General features: G+C 36.7%; 2 protein-coding genes across 2 annotated transcripts; one reads left to right on the top strand and one right to left on the bottom strand.

Annotated features, from left to right (window-relative positions):
• The first annotated feature begins 585 nt into the window (after window positions 1–585).
• On the top strand, window positions 586–13,011 carry sass6 (SAS-6 centriolar assembly protein). Its single transcript, XM_007236543.4, has 17 exons — window positions 586–784; window positions 1,091–1,151; window positions 2,487–2,566; window positions 3,019–3,123; window positions 3,298–3,469; window positions 3,890–3,967; window positions 4,072–4,191; window positions 5,002–5,193; window positions 5,382–5,576; window positions 5,666–5,755; window positions 6,087–6,266; window positions 6,772–6,853; window positions 7,118–7,236; window positions 8,284–8,427; window positions 8,625–8,725; window positions 10,332–10,426; window positions 11,594–13,011. The coding sequence occupies exons 1-17, from the start codon at window positions 720–722 to the stop codon at window positions 11,671–11,673; spliced, it is 1,959 nt and encodes a 652-aa protein (XP_007236605.3). The 5' UTR covers window positions 586–719; the 3' UTR covers window positions 11,674–13,011.
• Window positions 13,012–13,781: 770 nt separating this feature from the next.
• Window positions 13,782–26,680, bottom strand: mfsd14a1 (major facilitator superfamily domain containing 14A 1). Its single transcript, XM_007236540.4, has 12 exons — window positions 26,401–26,680; window positions 24,678–24,773; window positions 22,538–22,600; window positions 22,221–22,348; window positions 21,785–21,899; window positions 21,425–21,643; window positions 19,622–19,735; window positions 19,206–19,277; window positions 19,006–19,118; window positions 18,469–18,566; window positions 17,529–17,683; window positions 13,782–17,120 (listed from the first exon to the last, which is right to left on the bottom strand). Exons 1-12 carry the CDS (start codon window positions 26,479–26,481, stop codon window positions 16,914–16,916), a joined length of 1,461 nt encoding a protein of 486 aa, XP_007236602.1. The 5' UTR covers window positions 26,482–26,680; the 3' UTR covers window positions 13,782–16,913.
• Between the last annotated feature and the right edge of the window lie 525 nt (window positions 26,681–27,205).

Genomic DNA, 27,205 nt, shown 5'->3' with positions numbered 1-27,205 from the left:
TGGTAAGGAGCCAAGTGTACTCCACAATGCTAAACTGCTAGTTTACTAAGAAGTATTAATGGACTAATACAAGCAAACATAGCTAGCACCTGATACTATACATTTATAAAACCCTATCACAATCTCATATACAAAGAGTCCACAATTAGGTTACATATTACAATATTTATTGATCAATTCAGATGTTTTTTTTTTTATTCAGATCAGATTTGGCTGTCTTCAAAAAATATCCATCTACACATTAACAGTAAATCTGAGTTAAAAATCAGTTTGAAGAGGTCAGATTGACATATCCACACAGCCCTAAAATAGATCTCGCAAATAGATGTCACATTAAAAACTGCACTGAAACCACTTTCACCTGTGAAACCAACTAATCTTAAAAGTCTACTTAAAGTCCGGTAAATATGGTAACTCTGGTTATAATCTTGTATTTTAATGGAAAAAAGATATATATCATCCATTAAGCTAATATTATAGAATCTAACGTGGGCGCCTACACCTAATACTGTAACTGTAGCGCGCATATTAGCACTAGCTATCCGCCCTAGTAAGGTCACAAGTGCGCGTATTGGAACGCACCCTTGCTCATTATTTCCGACTACAGCGGGAGGCGAAGCGCCAAACTCGAAATTCGGTGCTCGCTTGCAAATCTGGGGTCAGAATTAAAGCTGAAACGGACGAATTTCGGTGATTAATTGTCGGATTATGAACTAGACATGACGGAATTACTCTTTAACAAGACTTTACAGGTCCAAGTGAAGTGTAAAGATTGCGACGACAGGTAACAGATGTCCACTTTTCTTGATGCTATGCTAATCGTAGCCTAACATAGCTAGCCGGCGGTAGCTAGGTTGGCATGCTAACAAACAAGCTAAAATAATACACCAAATAAAACTGCAGTACTGAGTTAAAATGATCAGCATTATACTGTTAAACAGATGGACCTAAGCTACATTAGAGTTATTCATTTTACATGGTAGCTAATATCAATATATTATTGTGAATGTACTGCTGTGTTGCTGTAGTGTTCTCCTGTTTTCTGAAGTGGGTGTTTTATTGTTGACTCTTTAACTGACTTTTTTTTCAGGCGGTCGTTTATTCGTGTCAGTACTGAACTGCACCTTACTTCAAACCCCATCCACAAAAAGGTGAGAGATTAAAACGTACCTTCCATTTATTCTTCAATTAGCTAGTTTAGTTTGGTAGGTACTTAGATGGGTTGGCAATGAGGCATTGATTGGTGCACTGTGATGTACAATACTGTAGCTACAGACTACAATGTGTTTCTGTGTTTGCTTATTCCTTTATGTTATATTAAGTTGTGTTCAAAATGTAGTAATCTGTGTTTTCTATAATGAAACTTAATTGGGTTCCAGGTAAAAATCTAAAATGATAAGGATACTCTTGGCGATATGACAAAACACCTGAATAAAAAAAAATATTAAAGAATACACTACTGCAACAAAATTAAATACAATACAGTACATACAACACATACAGTATGATATGGCACACCCCTAACTGAGATATTAAAATATACAAGAATTTTATCAGATTTGTCAATGATGCAGAATGTCATGATACGAATACTGCTCTCTATATTTCCAGGATTAAAGTAAAATGAATGATACCGGTAGATATATAATGGGGAAATGGGAACAGTGTGAATTTTTCTTTTGATAAATTTGACAATTACGGGTGGGTTATGTGGCACGATATTTCAGGGTATAAAATTGTTCATGATATTCAAAAATGATGGCGATATTATTGCGTACGGCACACCCCTAGCCCAGATGGTAAAAAACAGAGCTGTATGTTAGTTTACACAGACTGAGAAAGTCATTAGAAAAAGTTTCTAAAAACAGTAGCAAATAGATACAGAATATATAGCAAGAACAGGTAACACGACAAAATGTTGGTTAATAGCTAAATCATTACAGCATGTTATCATTTATTTATATATTTACAATCTATAAGAATAATTATGATGATGAATAAAATCTGAAAAAATCAGATCAAAAAATATTTATTATGCATCTTTTACAACTAAAGTCTCAAAGCAGCTTTACAGAAATGTGGTAGCATTTTGAGGTGAATAGCCACTATCCAGAATTCTAGTTAGAGTTCATATATATTTTGATGTGCTTGGTAGTGGACAGTGAGTAACGAGTCCAGGTGGCATAATCTGGAGGAAGGTGGCATAAACTGGGCTGTGGGCAGCTGATCTTTGGTGGGTGACATGAAAACCTGACTTCCATAAACTTCCATCAGTCTGGCTGAACAGGTGACAGGAGAACCTGAGGGTAGAGCATCCATCAGTATCAGTCAATAACTCCTTCAATAATAAGGAAGGCAGAAAGATTATTTCAGACATCAGGGTGGTCCTACTTTAGTTTTTAAGGAATATCTTTAAGTAAACGTATATATTATCCAATGTTTTATAAACTACAGTACTGAAGCTGAAATGTTGTTTTGTTTTCTAGGATCTAGTGGTGAGGTTGACTGACGATGCTGATCTCTACTTTCTGTATAACCTTGTAATATCAGAGGAGGATTTCCAAAGGTATGATATTGTGTCTTTGGCAAGGTTGTTTGATTTTTGATGTTACAGTTTTATGAATACTTTTGTATATTCACATACACCAGCCTGTGTCAGGGTAAATGATTCCCCACTTAGTTCTGATACTTCAGTGGGATTTTATGAGAGACATAAGTGGAGATGTAATTATATATAAAGTATTTTTTAAGCAATGTACAGTAGATTTCTATCTACTGTATCTTAATCTTACAATTAATTGGATGTAATAAAACTGTATTGTCAATAGAATAATACACTTGAGTTGACTTCACTCGAGTATATTGACACTGGTGTACAGGTCCTTGACCCTCTGCTTTTAACATCTACAGTACACCAGTTAAATTTTTTTGTTAAATTTCACATTTTGTTGACTTCCTTAAACATGATCTCCTAAAATGTTAATGACTGCTGTTTTTGATTCTTCACTCTCCCCACAGTTTAAAAGTCCAGCAGGGTCTGCTTATAGACTTCACTTCATTTCCTCAGAAGTTTATAGACCTATTAGACCAGTGTATCTCCGAGCAGGACAGAGAGAACCCAAGGTACAGATGTCCGATGTTCCTGTCTCTCTGTCTTTCATAATATGAGGAATAAGTAAAACTGTGCCAAAATAACAAAATAACTGACACAATAAACATTTTTTATGAAACAATGGTAGAAAAGAGTGTAAAACTCACTATCTGTATGCTCATTCTCATACTCATTTTTAATTTCAGGTTTCTGCTACAGCTTTCCTCCACCTCCTCTGCATTGAACCACAGCCCTGCAAATCTTAATATAGTGGAGACCAATGCGTTCAAGCACCTCACCCATCTGTCTCTAAAACTGCTGCCTGGCTCGGACGTCGAAGTAAAGAAATACTTGGCCACTTGTTTAGCCACAGTGAAGGTCAGAAAATCATAAGTTCTCACAATATTGTCTTCATTTATGTGTGTTCTGAATGTATAAAGAATCTATCATTGCATTGAACAATGCATAGGTGAGTTCTCCCAACCTTACCATGTTCATAGATTGATAAATAAAAGTGAATTGGGCAGCCTAGGTACACAATTTACATGCATTTAAATGACTTTATAATGTTTCTTTTGTAATTTTTAAGGGCTGCCTTTTTACTCTAAAGACAAATCTAAAATAAAATAATCTAAAATAATTATATTATTTGAATAAGTTGTTGAACAGTTGCTGAGCTGCAGGGCCTGGACATACTGTAAAGCAATATAGACTCAGGACACTGAAGTAGAGTTACACTGGTAACTGCTAACAGCTAAAAAGAGGGATAAATCTAAAATCTGATTTTTTTTTCCACAGGAAGAAAAGGAGCAGCTGCGTCAGAGACTGGGGAAAACTGAGGAGGATCTGTCTAGACAGCTGAATTATGCGCAGCAGGTACAGCTTTTTTTTCCCTTTTACATGTATCCAGACAAAAATGTACAAGTACAAGTATTAATGTACAAGTTAGAATGATTTCTAAATTACCCATTTTGTTTTAGACTCTGTCTGAAAAGAGCCGTGAGCTGGACAAACTGAGATCAGAATGGACCTCTCAGACGACCTCTCTGTCTAGCAGACACACACAAGATCTCTCAGCAGAGCGAGAAAAGGCTCTTGAGGTAACAACAGCAAATGTATAAGACCGTTTTTTGGTCATGGATTAAATGTGCTCCTGCAATATACTGTGGTCTACTGTAATGTAAGTCTGTAATCTGTATTGCATGTACATTTTGGCAATGATTGACACAGAACTTTCAGTATTTTATCAACCCATTAATTTACCGATTAATCCATTAATCAAAGACTAGGTTATAACAATGAACTGGTCTTTCAGACTACGATATAAAGATATGAAAATACCAGTCATTTCTGCTTACTCTCCTAGACAATGTAGTCCATGTATTTAAACTAACGCGGACCATACACTAGAGTAAATTTAGAAGAATAAATCCTTGTGCTATTACATTTAAATACAATTTCATTACAGATCAACACAAATTTTCCACAGGTTGAGAATCTTGCTGCAACTCTATTTGCAAGACTGCAACTACATTTATTTTCTGATTGTTTTCCATATATTTTCCTTGTGAAACCATTGAACAATGGAGCGAAAACAAAAGCAGCTTTTGCAAACATGTGCTCTTTTGTGTGCAGTATTTTCTATCATCATCAGGTGCAACCATCAAAAGTAGCAGAATCATTTTTTTAAGGGATAAAAATAAAAGAGGCTTCAAATGGTTCTTTGAGCGTTTACATAGAAGAATCACTTTTGCCTCCATATAGAACCGAAGAGAGTTTGTAATATAGCTCTCTAAATTAGGAAAACCTTTTTAAATTAGTTAAAAGTTACCATGTGTGGCATTGTTATACATGTAAAGCACATTTTAAAATTTTTAGATCGCAGAAGAATTGTAACATTTTATGTGTAGATCCAAACGAGGCTACAGCAACAGAATGATCAGCTGCGGCGGGAGCTGGAGTCAGCTCACCAAAGGAGCACCCAGCAGCTTCAGACCAGGCTCTCTGAACTGGAAGCCTCTAACAGGGATCTCACTGAGAAGAAATACAAGAGCGACTCCACCATCCGAGACCTGAAGGCCAAAGTGCTCGGCCTGGAGGAGGTGAGCAAAGCTCAGAACATGATACTTTGTAGGAGATGAAGAAATTCCTTTATAATTAAATGTTTGGACATTTTACGTGCAAGTGACGTAAAAGGTTATTTTATTATACTGTATACTAGCAAGACTAATATTGTATAGTATTGTGTGGTGAATGTGCAAGTATTATGTGTGTGTATGTATGTGGACAGGAGTCACAGAGGGCAAAGCAGCAAGTCATTTCACTTCGTAGAGAAAACGGCACCCTCGACACAGAGTGCCATGACAAAGAGCGGCTGATTAATCAGCTGCAGACGCGAGTGGCTGTTCTGGAGCAGGAAATCAAAGACAAGGACCAACTCGTTCTCCGAACCAAGGAGGTGCTTGAGGCTACACAGCAACAGAAGGTGATTCTTTATAAACTCCATTTATTGTGGACTGAGAGGTCTCTATTTCTTTCTCCTGCTGTATTCATCTTGTTTTGTCACCCAAACAGAATTCAGTTGAAGAAACCTCTGAAAATAAACAGCATCACATTGGAAAGTTGGAAGCCACTGTGAAATCATTGTCTGAGGAGCTTATTAAGGTTTGTAAGAGATTTAATCTTCTTCTTCTTTATCATTTATTAGGTTCTTGTCCTGTTCTATTGCTAAACTGTTGTTATGACTTTCGATGCTTGCTTATTATGACTGCACTAAGTGCATGTGTACAGGCAAACGTAAGACCATCCACTCTGGCCATTTACATTAATGTCACATACTCAGACTCCTGGGAGGACAAACATTGGCCCATGAGCAGCTTTATTTTTACTGGCTCACGGTCATATAACATCTGCATGAATCTGTGTGCGTTATCTAAATTATATGCATGACAAAGCAGTTTAGTGTATTTTTAGAGCATTTTCTTTCCTCCCTCAGGCAAATGGTATCATTAAGAAGCTTCAGGGTGATCTAAAGGCCCTTGTGGGGAAAATAAAGGTGAAGAACACTGTGACTGTGTCTCAGGAGAAGGTCCTACAGGAGACCACGGAAAAGCTGCAGAGAGAACAGAGAGAACTGCAGGAAACCCAGCAGAAACTGCGACTAAGAGAAGAAGAGGTGACCAAAGACTTGGCAAAAGTTTTGACATACCCCTTATCATTTAATTATATTTTTACATTGTAAATTTAATATTGTAGACATTAAAGGTATACATGAACACATGCAGCATTATTTTGTAAACAAAAAGGGTTAAACAAACCAGAATATGTTTTATAAGTTAGATCCACATTTACATTTGATGACAGATTTTTTTCAGTGTCTTCATGAGGTGGTATAGTTTTCTCAGCATCTTGAAGGAGTTCCTGGAGGTGCTGAACAATAGTTGTGGCTTTTCCCTCATGCTGTGAAGCTCCAGCTCATCCCAAATCTCCTCAAATTATCCTCTCAGTTGGGTTTATGTCAGGAGATTGTGGAGGTCTTTAATATTATTCTATAATATATAAAATAAATTTAATAAAGAAATAAAGAAAAACATTAAATGAGAAGGTGTCTCCAAACGTTTGACTGCTACTGTACCTTCACAAGGCTCATGTCATTATGTCTGTGTCTGTTTGTTTCATAGGTATCTAAACTAAGAGAACAGCTGGAAGCCACAGTTCAAAAATTAGATGAAAGTCGGGAGGTGTTAAAAACAAATGAAAATGGTATGTTTTTATGATTATTTTAGATTCACATTTTTAATAAAGAGATAGAAAGATCCACACGTTGTTGATAATTTTTTTAATCAACCTAAATTTTTGTCTAGCCCCTTGATGTAATGAGTTATAGGAAGCTTCCATCAGTGTACAGATATTATTTTGTCTCCTGTCTTGGTGAGGCAACTGTGCTTAATGTGTGTATGCATTTTAACAAGGACAGTAAGCTTCAGTTGGCTTGATTTCATTGTTTGCTTCTGTTGAATTCTTTAGTGATAACGTGGCTGAATAAGCAGCTGAATGAGAACCAGTTGTCCAGGAAGCAGGAGGCAGTGGGCGTGTTCGAGACACCACAGGCTGCTGCAGGGTTGAGGCTGGGAACTCACAATATGGTAACTGTTCAACTTATTTAAACGTTTTATGCTGGTTGAGTCTATTAGCAACTAACATGTTTTATTTCCCCTGATTTTATTACGTGTTTCAGCCTACATTTGTTTTTAACACATTTGATTACATGTGACATAAGTAATCAATTCTAAGCCCATTTGAACTGGACTAGTTTTAACTGAGATGTAGGGGGAAAAAGATCAGTGTTTGTCTAGTTTAATACACTATGAAGCCGCAGATTCTCATTTTTACAGTTTGACTAATAATTGAGTGATGTTTAGTTCAGTTAAAATTTGAATGTGTTTAGTTGTCACCTATAAATTGTGCAGTTTTTTTATTTCCATATGAAGCTGGATCATTTTTTTCCTCATAGTAATAACTGCGAAGTGGTTTTATTTAGTATGAACTTTTAATGTGTATTTCTTGTGCAGTATGACAGGTACATCTTTTGAATTAATTTAATCAAGTATGAGTCTTGATGTGTTGCAATCTGTTTCTAATTAATGTGGATTGACAATCCATTATGAATTAGGATGTGTGTAGTTTTTACAGTGTAACAGTAATAACTGTAGTGTAAATTTTACCCAGTATGATATTTTTTGATTTGAGTTTAATTTAGTATAATCTGACAGCAATAATTGTGGAACATTTTTAATCCTGTTTAAGGAAGGAGTGTGTGGTTTTTTTTTAAGCATGGTAGTTATAATTGAGTTTTATATAAATCTGTAGAGTTTAAGTTTTGTCGATGTGTGTGTTTATTTTTTTATTTTTTTAAACATGTGTGTTGTTTTATACAGTCTGACTGTAATTACTGTGGATTGACTTTTAATTCCAGTGTGACTGTGTATGTGTGTAGGTTGCTGCAGTCAAACTAATGTGTGGAATGATTTTATTCTAGTATGAAATCTGGGTTTTCTTTTATCCAGAATTAACCAACCAGTCAGATTACATTTAATTACCCCATCTCCTCAGATGAACCATGTCCAGCTCCAGAAGGGCTTTTTATTTGACCTCTCTTTAGCTAACGTTGTGTGTGCTTTGTTCTTTCGTAGCTTGATAGTAAAAGTTTTCCCTCCTTCGGCCAGCCGTACCCTGTAACTTCCACCTTAAACTCCAAACACTCGTTTCCTCTGTCGAGTCTGAGCACTGGACCCCGCTCGGTTCTGACTCTGCACAACCAGACCACTGGACCAAAGGCAGGCTTTTACTCTTTCTGTCCTTTTATCTGTTTCTGTTCCTTCAATTGCTTTGTAGTTTGCAATCAAAATCAAAATTTTTGACTTTCTGTGGTGATTGAAATAACGAATGTAAAGTATGTCTGCAGCAGATGTCATATATACATATCTTTTTTTCTTTTCTTTTTTTTCTTTTTTCTTTGTCTTCGGACTGACAGGTGCAGTTTAACCCAATGAGTTCCAAACCCTGCTTGTCTGCGGTGGAGGTGGGCAGTGTAAATCCCACAGTGCAGCAGCAACAGAACTCCAATAAAGAGAAGTGAGAATTTCTGGTTTTAGTTTCACATCCTTTTTTTCCAAATATGCCTTAAAATCAATGATGTGACCTTGTTATGCTGCATTTACACCAGCAGTGATGTGAGGCAACAAAGCAGGGAAGTGTAGCAATTGTTCACAATTTGTTTCTACAATGGGAGGCAGTGCAAATGTTTGTAACATGACGACAAATTAAAGCAGTTAAATTTGTGCAGATTAGGAGTGAAGCAATTGCCAGTGGAAACTGTGTAGGGTGATTAAGGATTGATCTCTGCCTTTTTTAAAACAATTTCCTTCATTTGGTTCCTAAATACAGGAAATATTTCTGCTACAGCTGGAACAGAAATACAACTGTAATCTGGAATCATCAAACTGTGCTCAGTCCAGGCTTCAACACTTTTGTGTATTCACAAACAGACAGCAGCATTCCAATAATTGGCAATAATACACACAGCTGTACAGTGATGCAATATGCAGGGATGAAAGTCATAGTCAAGCAATATTTCCTCCAGGATTTTTTGCATTTTCAGCAGAAACATTCATTTGGTTTGTGGTAAAAATCAGATCGGAAGATTTGTGATTTGTTATCTGATTTTGCGTAAGTTCTGTAACAATTTCTGCTAGTGAAGTGTGGTATATACTGTGGCATACAGTATATACCACAGTAATGTCTGCATTATTTAATTAATGCAGACCTGCTCCACACTGCTCCAGAATACTAGGGCTTTGGGTTTCGGTCAGACTGTTAGTTTAGTGTGTTATTCTCCCATTGGTTGGATAAAAAAATAGGACATAAATGATCTTAATGTATGGGGGTGTGTGGTACCTTGTGATGAACTGTTGCTCTTTTTAGAGGAAATTCCTGCTGTGAGCCCAAATAATACTACCACTGAATTTGACACTGACCTGGACAAGATTATGAATGGATGGGAGAGTAAGATTGAACATTAAATTTGTTCCCTCCCTGTTTTGTTCTTGCAAACTTCTAAACTCTCACCATATTCGGTTGTCTTTGGTGTTGGCATGGCGACAGCCACACTGATGGATTCTCTGTATCTCAGCAACTAGAATTTTTTTTTTTATAACCGTTTTTGTAAATGTCAGGGCAAGGACTGTTCCAAAAGCAGCTCAAACATCTGAACTGTGAGAAAGTGCTTGTAATGTTTACTCCGCTGAAGGAGTTGACAACGCTCCCTGCTCTTGGCTTTGTCTGAGGACTAACATTAAACTTCCTTTCTGTCTGTTTTTCTAGGTTTTGCCTAATCTGTAGATCATGGACATATGGGTAGACCTCACTAGGAGGTGGCCTGATTTAGATAAAAACAAGTGAAGCAGACTGGAAAGAAGAATTTCTGTCATCAATTGGGACACAGCTGTCTGCTTCTTGCTTTTTTCTGATTTACTCTGTTACTGTTTTTATATTATTTTGAGTGTGTAACAGTCTTTTTGGTGCATTTTCTGCAAAAGTCTAAAAACAGTGGCATTGAATACTATGTTGGGTGTTAAAGTCTTGTTAGTGCATTTTCTGCAAAAGTCTAAAAGCTGTGGCTTGTCCTCCTGTCGGTTGTGTTCTTCCTGTATGTGATCTGACACACTTTCCTTTTTGTTAGTGGTGAGCCTCTTGGATTGGATTCAAAATACTTTGAGAGACGAGATGATAGCATCCCCCTGCGTGGCCTCCTACCCAGCATGCATTTAAATAAAGGTAAATATGTATGCATTTGTCCTCTATTAGAAGTATTGGTCCTTTTTGTCCATATGTGGGCTGAAGGGTGAACTGTACATTTATTTTAAATTCTGCCTACTACAGTCAGATTATTATAAATAACCAGTTAAATAAAAAAATTAATGTGAATCACACTTTATGACCATAGCACACAATAAAATGTAACCTTCTTATTTGCCCCATTTGTGGTAGTGAAGACAACTTGCATACTAGTGATGGGGCAGTGGGCAAACACCTGAGGTGCCCAACTGAGGTGCCCAACTGAGGTGCCTGTCTAGGGAATAGAACTACCCAACCTTCCAGTTTTAGGCTTTATTCTAAAACTTTAGCCACATCTTTTGCACAAACTCAATGTTGATTTTTGCAGTGGCAACCATATTTCCTCTTTTTAAGTCCTCTTAAAATAGTCATTGCATAATATTTGGTCTCCAATTTTAAGCCTTCCTGGCAGTGAGCACTTATGCATCCAGAGCATTGGGCGACCGGCTCATTAACCTCTGGCCAGCAGTTAGGCTTAGGCACCTCGCTAATGGGTAGCTCAGCTTTGACTGCCCGGAGATACGAGTGGCTTCAAAGTTTAAAGCAGATGAGGACTATCCCCTGGATTTACAGAAAGTAGGAAGGGACAGTACTCTTTCTCCTATAACATATATGGATAAAGTGCCCTTGAGCAAGGCATCCAACAACAGGCACAGACTGAAGCGGAGGTTTCACTCCACCCAGATTTAAAGAGGGTTTGGTAATATCTGCAAAGAGATAAACAAGATAAACAGATGCCTGTTGTTGGATGCCTTGCTCAAGGGCACTTTATCCATATATGTTATGGGAGAAAGAGCATACACTGAGGTGGCTGCTTGCCACTCTTGGTGTGTGTGTGTTTGTGTGTATGTGTGTGTGTGTGTGTCTGTGTGTGTGTGTGTGTGTTTTTGTGTGTGTGTGTGTGTTTTTGTGTGTGTTTTTGTGTGTGTTTTTGTGTGTGTTTTTGTGTGTGTTTTTGTGTGTGTGTGTGTTCGCTGCCCATACAGGTTAAATTCCATTGTACTTCTTTGTGATTGTTGTAATGATCTTAATCATGATCATAATCTTAATGTTGAAATTCAGGTCATGTAAAGTATGCAAGAGTTTGACTTGTTTATCTCTTTGCAGATATTACCAAACCCTCTTTAAACCTGGGTGGAGTGAAACCTCCGCTTCAGTCTGTGCCTTCAGCATATTTCCCAGGATGACCCTTGCCATGCCTCGTTTAGAGCTCTAATTCACCACCAGCTGATCCACATGAAAACAATCCAGTGGTGGAAAGACCTTTACACAGACACATCTACAGTTACATCTCTGTGTTACCCTTATGTGTGTTGTGTGTTTAAGTCCTTTTTGTTTTTCAAGTTATTTATTAAAACTATGATTTTAACCCCTTATTAATTTGCAGCTCAGTTGTTTTGCACATTTTTTTGGTTGCTGTGAAACTGTTTCAGTGTGAGTTCAGTATAGAAACATGTTTGGGAGTTATTTTATGCTTTGTATGGTGCTAAATTAATATTCTTTCCATTTCAAGTGTTACATTATAAAGACTGAGCCTAAAATTATTTAATCTGGTTGTCTAAGGATAAACTGTTGAATGGAAGACTTTCAACATGCAGACTGAATTTTGTCACAGTGTTTTGATTGCTTCTACTCTGCATAACAATTTTCCTCAAGGAGAATATTTTCTTGTTTTTCCTCATTTTCTCTTACAAATCTAAGTATATTGATATTCTGTCAAACTTTTGAATTCGTAAAATGTATATTATTTAGTATTGATTTTGATACAAGTACACATAGGGATGTACTTTCTTGAAATCTTTAGATTAAATTAAATAAGTTCTACACTATGTATCTGTAAAATATGTAAACATCATTTTAAACATTAATTTGAGATGTCTCAATTTTTAATACTATTAGGATCATACTTGCTCACTTCATATAACTGGATCCTATCCTTATGCCACATGCATTTTTACACTAGTAGTCAAATATGTTTTTCAATTTGTCAGACTGAAATCTGATTGCAGTGTAGGGCAGAACATGCAGATTGATTGCTTGTTATGCAGCAATTATTACTAGTAATTCTACTGTTAAATGCAATACCGATCAAGCATGCCTCAGTTGTGTCTTACATCATCTCCTAAAGTGGTTATTTAGATATAAATCTCATACTCAAGACACATGTTTAAACATAGTTAAAGAGACAGTAAAGATAGCCAAAAGTGGTCTAACACACATTTTAAATCATACAATATAGAGTTGTCTCACGATCTGTGTTAAAGGTAAATTATTACTTGAGGTAAAGCTTTACCAATTTAAATAGAATTTAACTATTTTTAAGAGGACACAGATGAGAATCAGTAATTATTACAGAGTCTGAAATGGCAGCTTTTTCATCTACATTAGAACAAAGGTGTAGAATTTTTGTGCTTTTCTGTGTACAGATGTGTATAATTCAAAACTTGAGTGTCTTGATTAATCGTGTGTGTATACACTTCTCTATCCAGGACTCTTGATTTAATAAACTATTTTTCCAAAGCCCACATCCTGTACTTGTCGTTTTAATTAATGCCTTCTTTTTTAGCTTTCAATAAGGTTTTATTATTGTATATGCATTTAAAATGTATGTTAAACAGAAAATCTACTTCATCTTACTCAGAGTTGAGTATGTGTACTTGTGCATATGTGCTCTGTAAACCTTAGTCTGAATAAACAAATTATAATCACTGATTGTGTAAACTTCACACTAGACACTGAGCAGCTTGGGCTGTGTGTCTCTCCACTCTTCCTCCAGACTCTGTGACTTTGATTTTCAAATGAAATGCAAAATGTACAGATGATCAGTGATGGTTTGGGGACATGTCAGACTGGTGTTGGTCCACTGTAAAGTCCAAAGTCAGCTCAGTGTCTACTAGGCAATTTTATAGCACTTCATGTTTCCCTCTAAAGCAAGCTTGATGGCGATGCAGATTTCCTTTTCCAGCAGGATTTGGCACACTGCCAACAGTACCAGTCGGTCTTATATAATATGGTAACAGTAAAAGAAATAAACACTTGCAATAGATCACCATGTGTTTAATGATTTTTTTTTAAATATTAGTTTCACTTTTTTTATTACTGAACTAAATGCACTTTTTGGTGATAGTTTCTCAGATTCAACTGTAAACCTGGTCCTGGATTATACAATACTGTGAACACAATTTCTTTATTAAAAAAAAAAAGGAGGTATTTAGTCTAGAACTTGACCTAACCCAAATCTGGGAAACCAATCTTTACTGTGAAGAATGTGGTAAACAGAACTGAAGCAGCTGAATAAGTCAAAAATACTTTTATTGAAATGTGTTAGGATACTCCATATATTTACATCAGTTGATGACAATATTACTGTATGTTTAAATGAATAAAAGGCAGCGAAACATGACCACAGAACATGAAAAAAAGCATACAGTATCAAGACTAGAATCAAGAAATAATGAAGGAACTTAAATCATAAATAAAATCCATAAACAAAGCTACTTCAGATCAAGGTCACACTGCTCATAATTCAATAAAATCTACATATTTGGTCAAAATGTTGTTAAAAACACACAAACCTTTTTTTTTTCTCCCCCAAAAAAAGTGTAAAGTATAGAAGGCCACTAACAAACTCCTCTCTCTTCTTCCACTCTGTTCAATGAACTCCTGCTGACTGAACTGACAAATTAAAAGGTTCTGTACGGCAATGCAATGTGGTCTGAAGGTTTTTTTTATACAAGGCCCTGTGTAAACTGGCAAAGGGAGGGTTAAAGAAATACTCCAGTAGTGTTAACCCACAGTGTGTGTGCGCAACATCTGTAGCATCATTTACCACAGACAGTTTTAACACATTCCTCTGTACTTCAGAAAAGAACATAGAAACAACTGGCTTGTGTTCTTTTCTTAGCACAGGTCAAAGTGGTCTATGGGAAATGATCACACTCACAACAGATACTGCAGACATGGATCAGGTTAAAACACACTGGAGTGTTGCTTTAAGATCCTCCAGTCTGGTCCCATCAGCAGCACTTCTCCGCTCAGCTCAGCTTGTGGTTTACAATCCCAGTTGTCTGGATTCCGCGCTCTGCCTGTTGGTTTACCTGCATCCAAAAAGTCTCACAAAATCTCACAAAAAGCTTAGTACTGACCAGTACATGCTCTGCCCACAAATGTACGATTTCTAAGTACACTAAAGGTATACTTTAACTTAAACCTTTCAGGGTTTTATCCCTCCAAAATAAAATAGAGAATAGAAAATAAAACACTCCAAAATGAATTAAAGGAATGTGTTAAAACCGTCTGTGGTAAATGGTTGTACAGCTTAAATTGTTCACTGTAGCTAGGTGTTTCCTACATGGTATATCTCAAGTAGCTTCTCTGATGATGCGAAGACGGATGCAACACAGTTGCAAGGCGACTGCAATGGTAGTTTGGCAACTATCATGATGGGGTACCACAGCAACACCCCAAAAACACCATGTGGTTTGCTTGGTGATGCTTCTGGTTGGTTTTTATCATGACACAGGAAGGGAGCCAAAAATTTTGCATCCCTAATCATTTCTATGGGGGCAAAAAATATGCAGCCAACCAAAAAGCTTTACACATGCCTAAAATCACATAATACAAAAGAAGACTAATAGATATACTAACAGATATACAGTACAGGCCAAAAGTGTGGACACACCTTCTCATTGAATTGTTTTCTTTATTTTAATTAGTATTATTATTTACATTGTAGATTCTCACTGAAGGCATCAAAACTATGAATGAACACATGTGGAGTTGTATGTACTTAACAAAAAATGACCTGTCCTCCACAGTCAACATCACAGTCGAGATGGTTTGGGGTGAGCTGTACCGCAGAGTGAAGGCAAAGGGGCCAACAAGTGCTAAACACCTCTGGGAACTCCTTGAAGACTGTTGGAAAACCATATCAGGTGACTCTACCTCTTCAAGCTCAATGAGAGAATGCCAAGAGCGTGCAAAGCAGTAATCAGAGCAAAGGGTGGATATTTTGAAGAAACTAGAATATGATTTTTTTTTTTAGTTATTTAACCTTTTTTTGTTAAGTACAAAACTCCACGTGTTCATTCATAGTTTTGATGCCTTCAGTGAGAATCTACAATGTAAATAGTCAAGAAAATAAAGAAAATGCATTGAAAAGGTAGCACTGAAAATGCATTGGCCTGTTATTTTATTTTTTTCTCCCAATTGTGTTACCAATTGTGGCAAATTGGAGAATTTGAGCAAATTAAAGGATTTGCCTAGTTTTTCGTCCAACCTAGCAAAATCTGTTATTAAAGAACACACTTGTGGGCAGAGCCTGGGCAAGTCACTTTCCTAAGGACTTTAAAACAGGTGTATTGGCAGCAACACAAACATGTAAAGCACATATCTTTTCCAGCACTACTCTAATAAAAATAACAGTGTTACAAAGGAGTTATTTAAGTGCTGCCATAGGAAGAAAAATTCAATTTTAAGGATCTTGTCATGTTTAGACTGTTTAATCTATGGCACTGCTTAAAGAACCCCAGGATGCACCTTCATTTTTAAGAGTGCAGGATTATGAACCACTGTGCTGAACACCAAAACCAGATATTGGGGAAGGCACCAATAATTCTGAAGTGGTACAAACAATAACAGTAACAATACATAGGCAACAATCTCGATATAAGCATGACAGTAAAGGTACTGTAAAATGAAGCTGTAACAATGTTCATTTTACACACAGCTTTCACAGTCTGAAGCTGAGCTCTGTTGATTAAGGCTGTTCCTAACAGGGTTTTCTGAAACTGTACACCTGATCACCCCATGCACCCTGTCCACTATTCATATACGGTTCAATATAAACACTGCCCCACCCTCTACCCCCATCCCCAATCCCCTGACCCCTGACCCAAACACACACACACAAAAAAGTTTGGTACTGGTTTCCAATCTGGACCAATGATGACCAATTTCTGTTTTAAGATAAGTGATAAATTGGTTGTTTGATGCCAAATCTTTCCAATTTGGGGGAATAATGCTGTGTCCACAAACACTCCTGACCAATGTTCATGTCCCTGAGTGAGCCGTTATCATGTAGAATTACCAGCATTATCATCATCATCATCATCTTCACAAAAATACACAAAATGGTAAAATATGTAAAAAATAATAAAAAAAAAAGGTATAGAACAGAAAAAGAAAAAGGCAAAAGAAAAAAAAATTAAGAATAAATACAAGCCATTGCAACAGTGCCTTTGGACAGAACCATCATTAAATATATGTTCCTCTATATATATATACACACACTTTTGTCTTTCGTTAAAAATTTGTCAGCTCCAGGTTTTGATAGTTTGAAGTTTACATTCTCCCCGATACCTGCTTCCTCTCGTTTACGGTTTTGGAGAGGGGGGGACCCTGTTTCGGCCACCTAGTCAGAAGTCCATCAGACGTTAGTGTCCTGCAGGAGGGGCTCCTTGGCCTCCCCTGGCGGCTGAGGGCTGTGGGGGTGCCCGTGTGGTGACGTGTGCTTCTTCCAGCTGCCTGTGCGGGTGCCGATGTGTGTGTGCTCAGGGATAAAGAGTGCTACCAAAAGGGCCAGCAGCACAGAGCAAGCGCCGAACAGGAACGGAGGTCCAGGGATTATTGCACTCTGAAAGGAGAAGAGAAGTGATGAGACATAAAGCAACAATTCTTAATTTTTCTTAAAAAAAAAATCATAAATATGTTATGTTACACATTTAAGTAATGTTAAGTATTGTTTTTGGGGGTGAAGTGGGGTGGTGATCCTTCAACATCCTGACCTCCCTATAACTCTAGTGGCTGCATGCAATCAAATCCTCACAGCAATGTTTCTAAAACTAATAGAAAGCAATCGCTGGACAATGCAGACAGTTACCTTAATTCTCCTGATTTTAAAAGAATATTTTATCTATATACAGTCTAAATGTATTTATTAGCCACCTCTTTAACTCAAAGCATCTTAGAAAACCTATGCCACCCCAAAATGCCCTGCAACAGGACTAGGCAGCACATCAGTTTTAACAAAACGAAGGCTCACCTGTTGGTGAAGCTGAGGGTGGTGCTGAACATCTGCGCCACTATCAGGAACCTCATCCAGCTCCACGTGAAATATGTAGAAGATGAATCCGTAGAGAGCCGGCCCGAGGCCATTACAGAGCCCACGGATACCAGTTATCATTCCCTGTCCCACACCTGCACAGATAACAGAGTTAATTGTGTAGTCAGCTCATGTCAGACTTTTACCCAGCATTCTATGATCAATATCAATATAACATGCCCCTTAAATTACTAAATCTTACAAATAGAGAGGAATATAACAACCATTACTTTAAAATACGTTTTGAACATCTGATAAAACAATCAGAGCTTCTTGTTATTTCATCAGAAGGGTTAGTTTCTAATTTTAGTTTTGTACAATTTTTTAAAAATAAGAAAAATAATAAGAATCATCATGCAAAAGCCTGGACACCCAAAGAGACACAAATATTCACCATTTTAACCAAAGGCCATCAATTCTATCTCATATCCACAATCATTGTTAAGAAACACCAGGTGATGCAAATTAAGTTATATAAAATTCTGAAAATCAAAGTAACTCATGCCCACAAAGCAGGGGGTTATAAGGTATCTGGTTCCTCGGTTTTAAACATAATTAATCGGTGTTGGCAGTTAATAGAAACCGTCAAAGTCCAGTAAAAGTCTGGAAGACCAACACAACTCCCAGAGAGAGAGGGAACTGCTTGCAGTGTTGCCAGAAAAGCCAATCAAGTGGTGGTGCAAAAAACAACCTTTAGTAAAAGAGTCATCAGAAATCTCAGCATCAGTTGTCTATAAGCACGTCTGATTCTTTTTTGAAAACAACCTCTGATGACCACATTTGAAAATATAATGTGAATAAAAGTTGCTGACATAAAAAAGAAAATCCAGTCAAATTGTGCAGCAGCCTGCAGCTTTTAGAGGGCTAAACAGTAACAAACCTTGCTGGTCTGGGTCAGCTGTACGGGACACCAGGGCACTGACAGCAGGGAAGGTGATGCTAGACATCGCAGCGACAGCACCAGCTGCCCACATCATCCTGCAGGGAGAGAGAGAGCAAAGAGAATCTCAGAAACAGGATTTACATCTACTTGATTCTCATCTTCAGATGACCCTACAGAAGCAGGGATACAAGGGCGTCTGATGTGTTGATTTTAACGTACCTTATAATTAATCATACAATTTACTATTATGTATTTATTTTAAATATTCATTTACATTACTGCACCCAATTTAGACAGCTCCAATTCCAGCCGTCTTTCTCTTTGTTTCTTATGAGTCACATAAAGTCAGCAAACAGCCACCAACATCAACAATATTCCTCTGAACACACCTGGAAGCCAGTTGTGCTTTCTGGGACACCTGAGTCACCTGGGAGAAGTTTTTATTGTGTATATTCTGCTCACTGTGTACTGGGTAGTCTAGGGTCTATTGTTCTTCACTAGATGAACTAGATTTGAAACATTTCTCATACTCACCAAGGCTCTGATCCGAACCCGTACCAGGCCAGCTGCAAAATCTGGAACCCCAACCCCAGCAAGATTGTGTTTTTGTTCCCGATGGAACGCATTAGTAAACTTAACACTACAGTCTGAGGAGGAGAACAAAAAAAGAGCTCAGTTGTCAAGAAATAAACAGATTATTATGTGAAAAAGAGAATTACTGTAAAATGACCAACCTGTGCAACAATTGAAAGCAATCCTAGTACAGCTATGAAAGCAGCAACACTTTCAGGTGAAAATCCCATTATCTGTATAAAATAATAAAAACAATAAATAAAAATAAATAAATAAAAAAAACACAGATTATTATATTGTGCTCTTTGTAAAAAAATGTTCATAGCAAGCATTAGATTACAAGATTAGAATAAAAGGGCAAAGTAAAAATTTTCTTAGCACAGTAAAAATGTCCAAGCAAAGTCTTAATCCCCAGAAAAACACAATGTTCTTTGAGCTAATGATGATAATTATAAGATGTATTACATCGTATGTATTACATATGAATTCCTACTTCCTACTTCACACATTTAAGAGAAAATAATAAAAAAATACCTAAAAATAAAAAAAAATCTGACAATGTGTTCTCTGCACTGACCTGTCGCAGGTACAAGAAGAAGCTGGAGTACTGTCCAGCCTCAGGGAGATAGGAGAGGAACACTGTAATGCAGATGAGCAGCACAGTGGAGTCCTGGCCCACTTTCCTCAGAGACTGCACAAAAGAGGAAAACAAAAGAAAACAGACAAAGAAAAAATAAGAAAGAAGAGAGATGAATTGTTTTGTATCTACAAAATCCAAAATTTACAGTGACTTTAATACAGTACCAAAAACATAAAAAAAATTCTCATTTTAAAGCAGCACAGCTGTGAACATTAACAACCCATACTGAAAATACATTGATCAATTAAACAATGTAAAATTCAGCAAATATTTTCTCAGGTTTCACAAGCTCTTCACTTTAACTACATATTTTACATTTAGTTGTATTAGAAACAGACAAAAAAATAAAAGTTCTGCTTAGGAAAGGGTGAAGAGGAGTTATTTTAAAAGGGACGAGAATGTTGTTCTATTCCTGCTTGATACTGTATGTTCTCAACATTGACTTATTGTTATCGTTTCTAAATACCGTATTGTTATCTTAGCAAAGTGTGAGCATACATTTCGGGAATCGGGCTTTTACAGAAGTCTAGAAGTTTATTACGGTAGAGTGGCAAATATTTGAATTATTTGCACAAAATGAAGCATGTAGAAAATAATTTGTTTAAATACCCTGACCCTCCATAAATGTACCGTTATAGTCAAGTACCACTAGGTGAGAAACTTTGTATATCCACTTTAATAGTTTTCCAACATCAACATTTCAGCAAAAAATTGTTTCTCTTTTTCCAGCTGCAAACTATGTAGATCCCCACACTCCAGTGGTACCAAATCTCCTCTAATTGATGGCAGATACATTTGGCAATACACACACAAAACCAGCGTGCTCTAAAATCATGTACAACTTAATTATCTGTGCCAACAGCAATGGTAATTTTCTCATACAATGTATAAGAAAATAGGCTTTTGTTAAAAATGGAAATACATGGAGAAAGGAGGAAATAAAATGAGAAAAATTAAATTAGCAAATTCTGACCTATACAATAAAGAAGGAACGACTTTACCATGGCAGGTGCTATATTGCTTCCCTAAGGGAAATCAGAATGTGTGTGTGTGTGTGTGTGTGTTTGTGTGTAGTGTTGCATTGCATCAGTCCTTGTTCACAATGCATTCTGTATTAAGCTCTCTTTGTACAGCCAACAATGCTGCTTGTAACCTGGCCAACATGATAAATATATCTTTCAAATCAAGAAATTAAAAGCAATTTGATATTTTTAAAAACACCTAAAAAAAAGAAATCCACACACATTCAAGTTTATGCAAAAATTATTAAAAACACATACCGAGATAAAGTCAATTACATGAATAAAATCAGTCATTTTAGTTGGGAAAGAAATGCTTTGCTTATATAAAAAAAAAGATGCTTCTTAAAAAATAGAGTCACTGTAATGGGCACAGTGAGGACAATTTATTAAGCAACAATGTTAGAAAACAAGTCATACAATGCTGTATGTCTCCATAATGTAGGTTTCATTTTATTGATTTAAAAAGAATGACAGTGTTAACAGCAAAAGGGAATAGCAGTTAAAATAGTCGAATTAACAAATAATTGACAAACAATTAACTGATTACTAACTTTCGCCCATCATATTTATCAAACTTCTCGGAATAAGAGTGCTGATTCAGGATCAGTTAAGGTTTACTTTATTCTATTAGACAGCTGATAAGAGGTGATCTTAGATTTTTACTTTTATGCTTAATAAATTAAGTCCGCTTCTGAAGTGTAAAAGTGTAAATACTCACAGCGAAGGGGTCCGCCTGCTCCCAGGAGATAGGGGCTCCCCAAGAGGCCGGACGCATTTTCTCAGGAAGAGATTCCGGCACAGCCAGCAGGATGAAGCAGATATCCAGCATTGCTATGGCCGAGGCCAATACTACAACAAGGCTGTCTCCATACGCTCTGCTCAGGTAGGCTCCGATTGCAGGGCTGGTGACCAAGCTTGCAGCAAAAGTGGCTGAAACCTACAGAGAGAAGCAAGAGAAGAACTTAGATGGAAATAAAGTAAAGACAGGCCTTGTTTACAAAACAGAAAATTAGAACTACTGCCTGATGGCCATGAACATTATTATATATGAGGAAGAAAACATAACAGCATCACACACCAGCCCATACGCCATGCTGCGCTCATGCTCCTCAGTGATGTCTGCCACGTATGCAAAGACCACAGAGAAGGTCACGGCAAACACCCCCGATACTGAGATAACCGCAAAATACCACCTATAACAAAACCACAGGAGATATTTTTAAAAAAGACCGCCACTCACACAGTCATGTACCCAAATCACACCAATGCTCAACCATTCACAAAACAACCTTGAATAAATTAAACATAACAGTAAACAAACATTACAAAATATTATGTTAATAAATCATTATTTACATCCAACATTTTGATAAATGTAAAATACATAGAGGGTAATTTGTAATGGAAAAAATTAGTTGACAAAACAATCATTTTAGACAAAGTTTATTTAGACTTATTACAACAGCAATAATATAAATTCAAAATCAGCAAAATAACTGTAAGATGTGACGTACCATGGGCTAATCTTCATCAATGGGATAGGGGCACATGTGAAGAAGACTGTTAGAAGTAGAAAGGACTTCCTGCCCCACACGTCTGACAGAGCACCAATCAGGGGAGCACTCAAAAACGACAGTAAGCCCTGCAGTGTTCAAGAACAAATCACTCACTTAAGCTGATTTTTACAGTTAACTGTAATTTACTAAAGAAAGAAGAAAAAGAAAAGACAACACAATTCATCTGCAAGCCTGCACTTCCATATACAGCACTACAACTCAGTGACCTTTTGGACTGGACACTATGCCTGTTAAAAGCAAATCATTGCATGTACCTTAACTCCCTGTATGAGTCCATTCATCAAAAACGTGTGCTTCGGGAATGTTTCATGAAGGACCTAGAGAGAGAGAGACAGGACACCAAAACAACACATAAGAAGCAGCACAGAAGATGGCAGATTTCTGGACAATGACCACTTGTTCAGTGCAGTCGTATAAGCAATTATACTTGAGTCCTTGTGGTCACGCAGTCTACTTGTCTACATTTATTTCATTATTAGATTGGCTGAACTAAGCTTATTTTTTTCTCACATGCAAAAGAAACAAACAGATGTCTGTTTTCATCCAAGTAAGCTCTCTTCTGCTCTTCAAGCATGGCTGAATAACTGGAGAGGGGACCAAACATTTTCTTTGACCAATAATATAAATGATATTTTTTTTTATATATAGAATTTTGGGCTACTAAAGAATCCTAAGGCTTAAACAATGGCAGCCACACAAAGAACTGTGATCATGTTTGGTGTTCAGTGGCTTCAAACTGGTAGTTTTCAGCCTTTAACGGGCCCATATCAAAATTACCCTACATTTTTTACACTTCCTATTCCTACAGATGTCATATGTAATAAGGCCAGACTGCTTTTTGAAATGAGGAAATGCAGTGCAGGCAATGAGAACAAACCTCATACCTCATCTGTGGCCAAGATACTTAATTTCAAACTAAACATTTTTCCAGCCATTTACTGCCACATATCTATTGATCTGTTCATGCCTAGGTCCTTCTTACTTTTTCTTTTCTTTTGCAATACTGACAGAAAACTGTTTGTTGCCAATTCCGAATTCTGTTAAGTATAAAGCTATGTTAAACCTTGAACCAGGAAACTATTAATGTTCAACAGATCTACCGGTTGTCTGGTAATATCTGCCTATAAAGTCATCCCAGGGTTTAATTATTATCAAAATATTAATAAAAAGATTAAAATATTAATAAACAGCATTAATAACATCTGCACTATTAGATTTTCAACAGGCTTTTAACAATAGCCAAGACTAAAAATAATTTTAGAAATATTAACAAATACAATGCATGAATCAAAATCTGAGTTTTTAAACCAGTTTAACCACAAAAAAATATCTTTGCAACTGTGTCTTGCCAGCCAATCTAACAGGACTAATTAGCTTTTCTAAACACCTGCCAGCTCCTCAACAAAAGTGGGCCACTGTCTCGACAGTGTTTGGGACCTGATTAATTAAGGACAAAGGATTACACATACAAGCAGGTCAAAGTAAAGAGTGCCAAGAAAAGATTTTCCTTAAAAAGAAAAGAGGTTTTATTAAGATTGCATTCTGCATACAAACAAAAATAATTAATAGCCAAAAAACCCTTCAAGGCTGTAATTTAAAGCAAAGAAGAAATAAAGAAAGATTATACTGCATTCATAAAATATCCATTGGTACTCCAAACACACCTTTACCAACAATGTATGGATCTTCTATTATTTGTAATATTTACAATTTCTACGTGTATTTTCCAGAGCCAAACAAATCTGTCCAAAATATAAATAGAACTCTGTGGATTCTGTTGAAGACATTTATACAAACCACTGAAAAAAATTATAATCCTGACCTTAAAATTACAAACCAACCAACCAATCAGCATTTATGTTCATTTAAGGATGCCCTGTTGGGAACACTGTTGCCTACACTAGGATTAAAACCACCTGAACCTTCGTTACAGAGGAAAATAACACTTATTCGCAAAGAATTATATATGAAGTTACTTACAGCGCAATTAAAGCATCTGGTGCAATCTAATAATCTAAGTCTGTCTGTCTGTCTGTCTGTCTGTCATATATTATATATATATATATATATATATATATATATATATATATATATATATATATATAAATAATATATATATATAAATAATATATATATATATATATATATATATATATATATATATATATATATATATATATATAGAGAGAGAGAGAGAGAGAGAGAGAGAGCATACTGATATATTTATATACTGTATCCCTAGTCAAAACACAAAGTCACTATGTCACTATGTAAGCTGGAAGTGGGTCATTATGGGTTAAGAATAATTAGGGTTTAAAAAAAAACATAAACCACAGGTTTTGTACTGAAACAGACAAAGGCCATTACCAGAATAAGTAAGAAACACCATCTTACCACAAGTGTAGGTGCGGTCAGCAGGCCCCAAGCGAAGAACTCCAGAAATATGACTATGACAGCATGGTAAACTGTGGGGGAGCCAAACCCCTGAGGCTGTTGGAAGACACAAATAACCGTGAGACACTTAGTTTAACAAGATACACCGAGAAAGCCATTGTTGCAAATTAAATTTAAATAGGCTAACGCTAAATAAGACAATAGCTAACGCTAAATATTTTGGAGCTGAACAATTAACGAGCTAACGGTGCAGGCTAACTAATCTAGCTTTAGCACTAGCTACCTTCTGTTTTCTGACAGATCTGATCTCTTTAAGCCACATATTTGTGGAGTAAAGTCATTCTGGGTGTTTTGTGAGTATTGTAATTCTTTAATGAGATTATAAACGTCGACATTTCATCGATTTTTCACACCAGAAAGAATCAGGAACAGCAAGGTTAGCTAGGTAGCTAGGTAAAGCTAGCTAGCTAGCTAGCTTTATGTCAGTATTTGTATAGCTTGCATGGCATAGGTTAGATAAATTAGCTTTATTTTAGCTGGATAGGATTAATTGGATAATTAATTGGATAAATTAGAGAATGAAATGATTATTTTCTTCCAACAATTGATTTGTGTACTGATTTAGCCTAGATGACGTGGATAAACACACACACAAGGTAAGTTAGCTAACCATCAATGGCAAACAGTTTAATCAGTCATTTTAGCAGCTAGTGATATCAGAATAATCCAGAAATTTGGTTAATTATATATATAACGTTATATAATAATAATTGCTTAAATCGCTTAAATGTCTAGTGTCTAAACTACAGCATACCACGTATGTAGTAACCTAGATAGCCTTATGTTTTACTCTGAAACTGTTCCAAGGCAGGTATTTCAATTTAACAGAACTTTCGCTTTGTCAGTGTAAAACTATCTGAAAGTCTGGGTCTCGGTCTTAGTCATAATAACACTGTGTGTATTTAAAGAAACACAGCAATTATATCTATATTAAACATCATTTCCTTGCCTTAAAAACACTTAACGTTACATTTCAACACACACATGCGAAACAGCGCTATCTATTGTATAAACCTCGCCACTGACAACCAGCGGGCTGTGATAAATACATAAAAACATAAAATATAACTAACAGCTATCTTGTATCTTATTAATCTGTGCGAATTCTGCAAAACCACACCGGCAAAACCAAATATGATCAGATCTAAATGTGTGTTTGCGCAGAGCGGATGATTTTCTAGGAAGAAAAGGACAACCTTCAGGGCCTAAACTGTATTTAAATTCATCCACCAGCATCTCCAAAGCTTTCCAGATCCTAAATCACTTCTAAACACCACCATCGTCCCAAGCATACGCGCTTTACTCGACTTAGACTACACCCACAGCTACACTGACATCACGGAAACCTGCCTGGAAGATGCTCAACGAAGCCCAAGCTGCCTTCTCGTTCGCAGTTTCCGTTCCACCTTAAATGTGGCAGCGGTTAGGATGTGGTTATGAAGACCGTGCATGCGCTCCTCGCTAACCAACCACACCATTTAAGGTGGAAGGGAAATTTCGAAAAGACAGCTCCGTCCTCGTTGTGGCTGACGGAAACAGAAGTTCTGACACAAAAAAAACTCATCAGGCTACATGTTCAAAAGCAGAATTCAGTATAGCGGCACAGAAAGGCCGATCCACGCTGTTTTCCGGGCTGTCTGTGTGTGTGCGCGCGGATGCTCACCGCTCCTCCGTCCTTGATAATGATTTTTTTGGCGAGCAGCAGACTGCGATTCACCCGCTTCTTCTTTTTGCTCTGTGTCATATTCCCATCCTAGTGTTTTTATTTTCCTCTTCTCAAGCGGGGAACGCCTCGGCGGGTTTCAGTAGGAGCGCATTAAGACGAAAGGGATGTAGAGGTTCTTTCGGTATGATATTTCCTACAGTTTCACTCCTCGCCTCTTCCATTCACTCCACTCTCCGCCATCTTCACTCAATAAAATCAAACACACCGAGTGCGTGCTGACGTCATGACGCGCTGACGTAGAACATCATACGATTCGGGCTCTTAATTTATGCATGAACTCACAAACTCCACAAAAAACACTTTAAAGGGGCATTTCCGATCCTTTTAGAGGTTATCTACGGAGCCTATAAGCTGACAAAAAAGTAAAATAATAAAAAAAGTTGTGCTTATTAAAGTATGAGAAGGAGATAATTAAGTTGTGGGGACAACTTATTATTAAGGCATGGGAAAAGATAGTTAATTAAGTTGTGGAGATAATAATTAATGTACATATGGATAACCAAGTCAAATAAATGAGAGAAAAATATTAGATGTAGGCATATAGCTAGTTTTTATAAAACAGTGAGTTGAATAACTTGCATACAGTATTTAAATCTTTTTAAAACGAATTTGAATAACGTTTAACACATTAAAATCTGAAAAAAAATATTTGAACTACTTTTTTAAAATGATTTAAATCTTTTGAAAACTGATTCAAACCACTTTTTCTAAAAACTTAATTCACATTTGCCATGATCCCATG

Source organism: Astyanax mexicanus, chromosome 16 (genome assembly GCF_023375975.1).
Source record: "Astyanax mexicanus isolate ESR-SI-001 chromosome 16, AstMex3_surface, whole genome shotgun sequence".
Taxonomy (NCBI): domain Eukaryota; kingdom Metazoa; phylum Chordata; class Actinopteri; order Characiformes; family Acestrorhamphidae; genus Astyanax; species Astyanax mexicanus.
Note: the sequence above shows the minus strand (reverse complement) of the source record. Positions and strands in the feature narration are given on the sequence as shown.

What these genes read in the sequence shown, in the direction of transcription:
- sass6 (XM_007236543.4), top strand. Translation starts at nt 720, where the DNA reads ATGACGGAATTACTCTTTAACAAGACTTTACAGGTCCAAGTGAAGTGT. An exon ending in TGCGACTAAGAGAAGAAGAG is followed by an intron (nt 6,267 to 6,771) that starts GTGACCAAAGAC and finishes TTTGTTTCATAG; the next exon opens with GTATCTAAACTAAGAGAACA. An exon ending in CAGAACTCCAATAAAGAGAA is followed by an intron (nt 8,726 to 10,331) that starts GTGAGAATTTCT and finishes CCTTTTTGTTAG; the next exon opens with TGGTGAGCCTCTTGGATTGG.
- mfsd14a1 (XM_007236540.4), bottom strand. Translation starts at nt 26,481, where the DNA reads ATGACACAGAGCAAAAAGAAGAAGCGGGTGAATCGCAGTCTGCTGCTC. An exon ending in TGCTTTCAATTGTTGCACAG is followed by an intron (nt 19,119 to 19,205) that starts GTTGGTCATTTT and finishes TCTCCTCCTCAG; the next exon opens with ACTGTAGTGTTAAGTTTACT. An exon ending in AGCTGACCCAGACCAGCAAG is followed by an intron (nt 17,684 to 18,468) that starts GTTTGTTACTGT and finishes TTATCTGTGCAG; the next exon opens with GTGTGGGACAGGGAATGATA.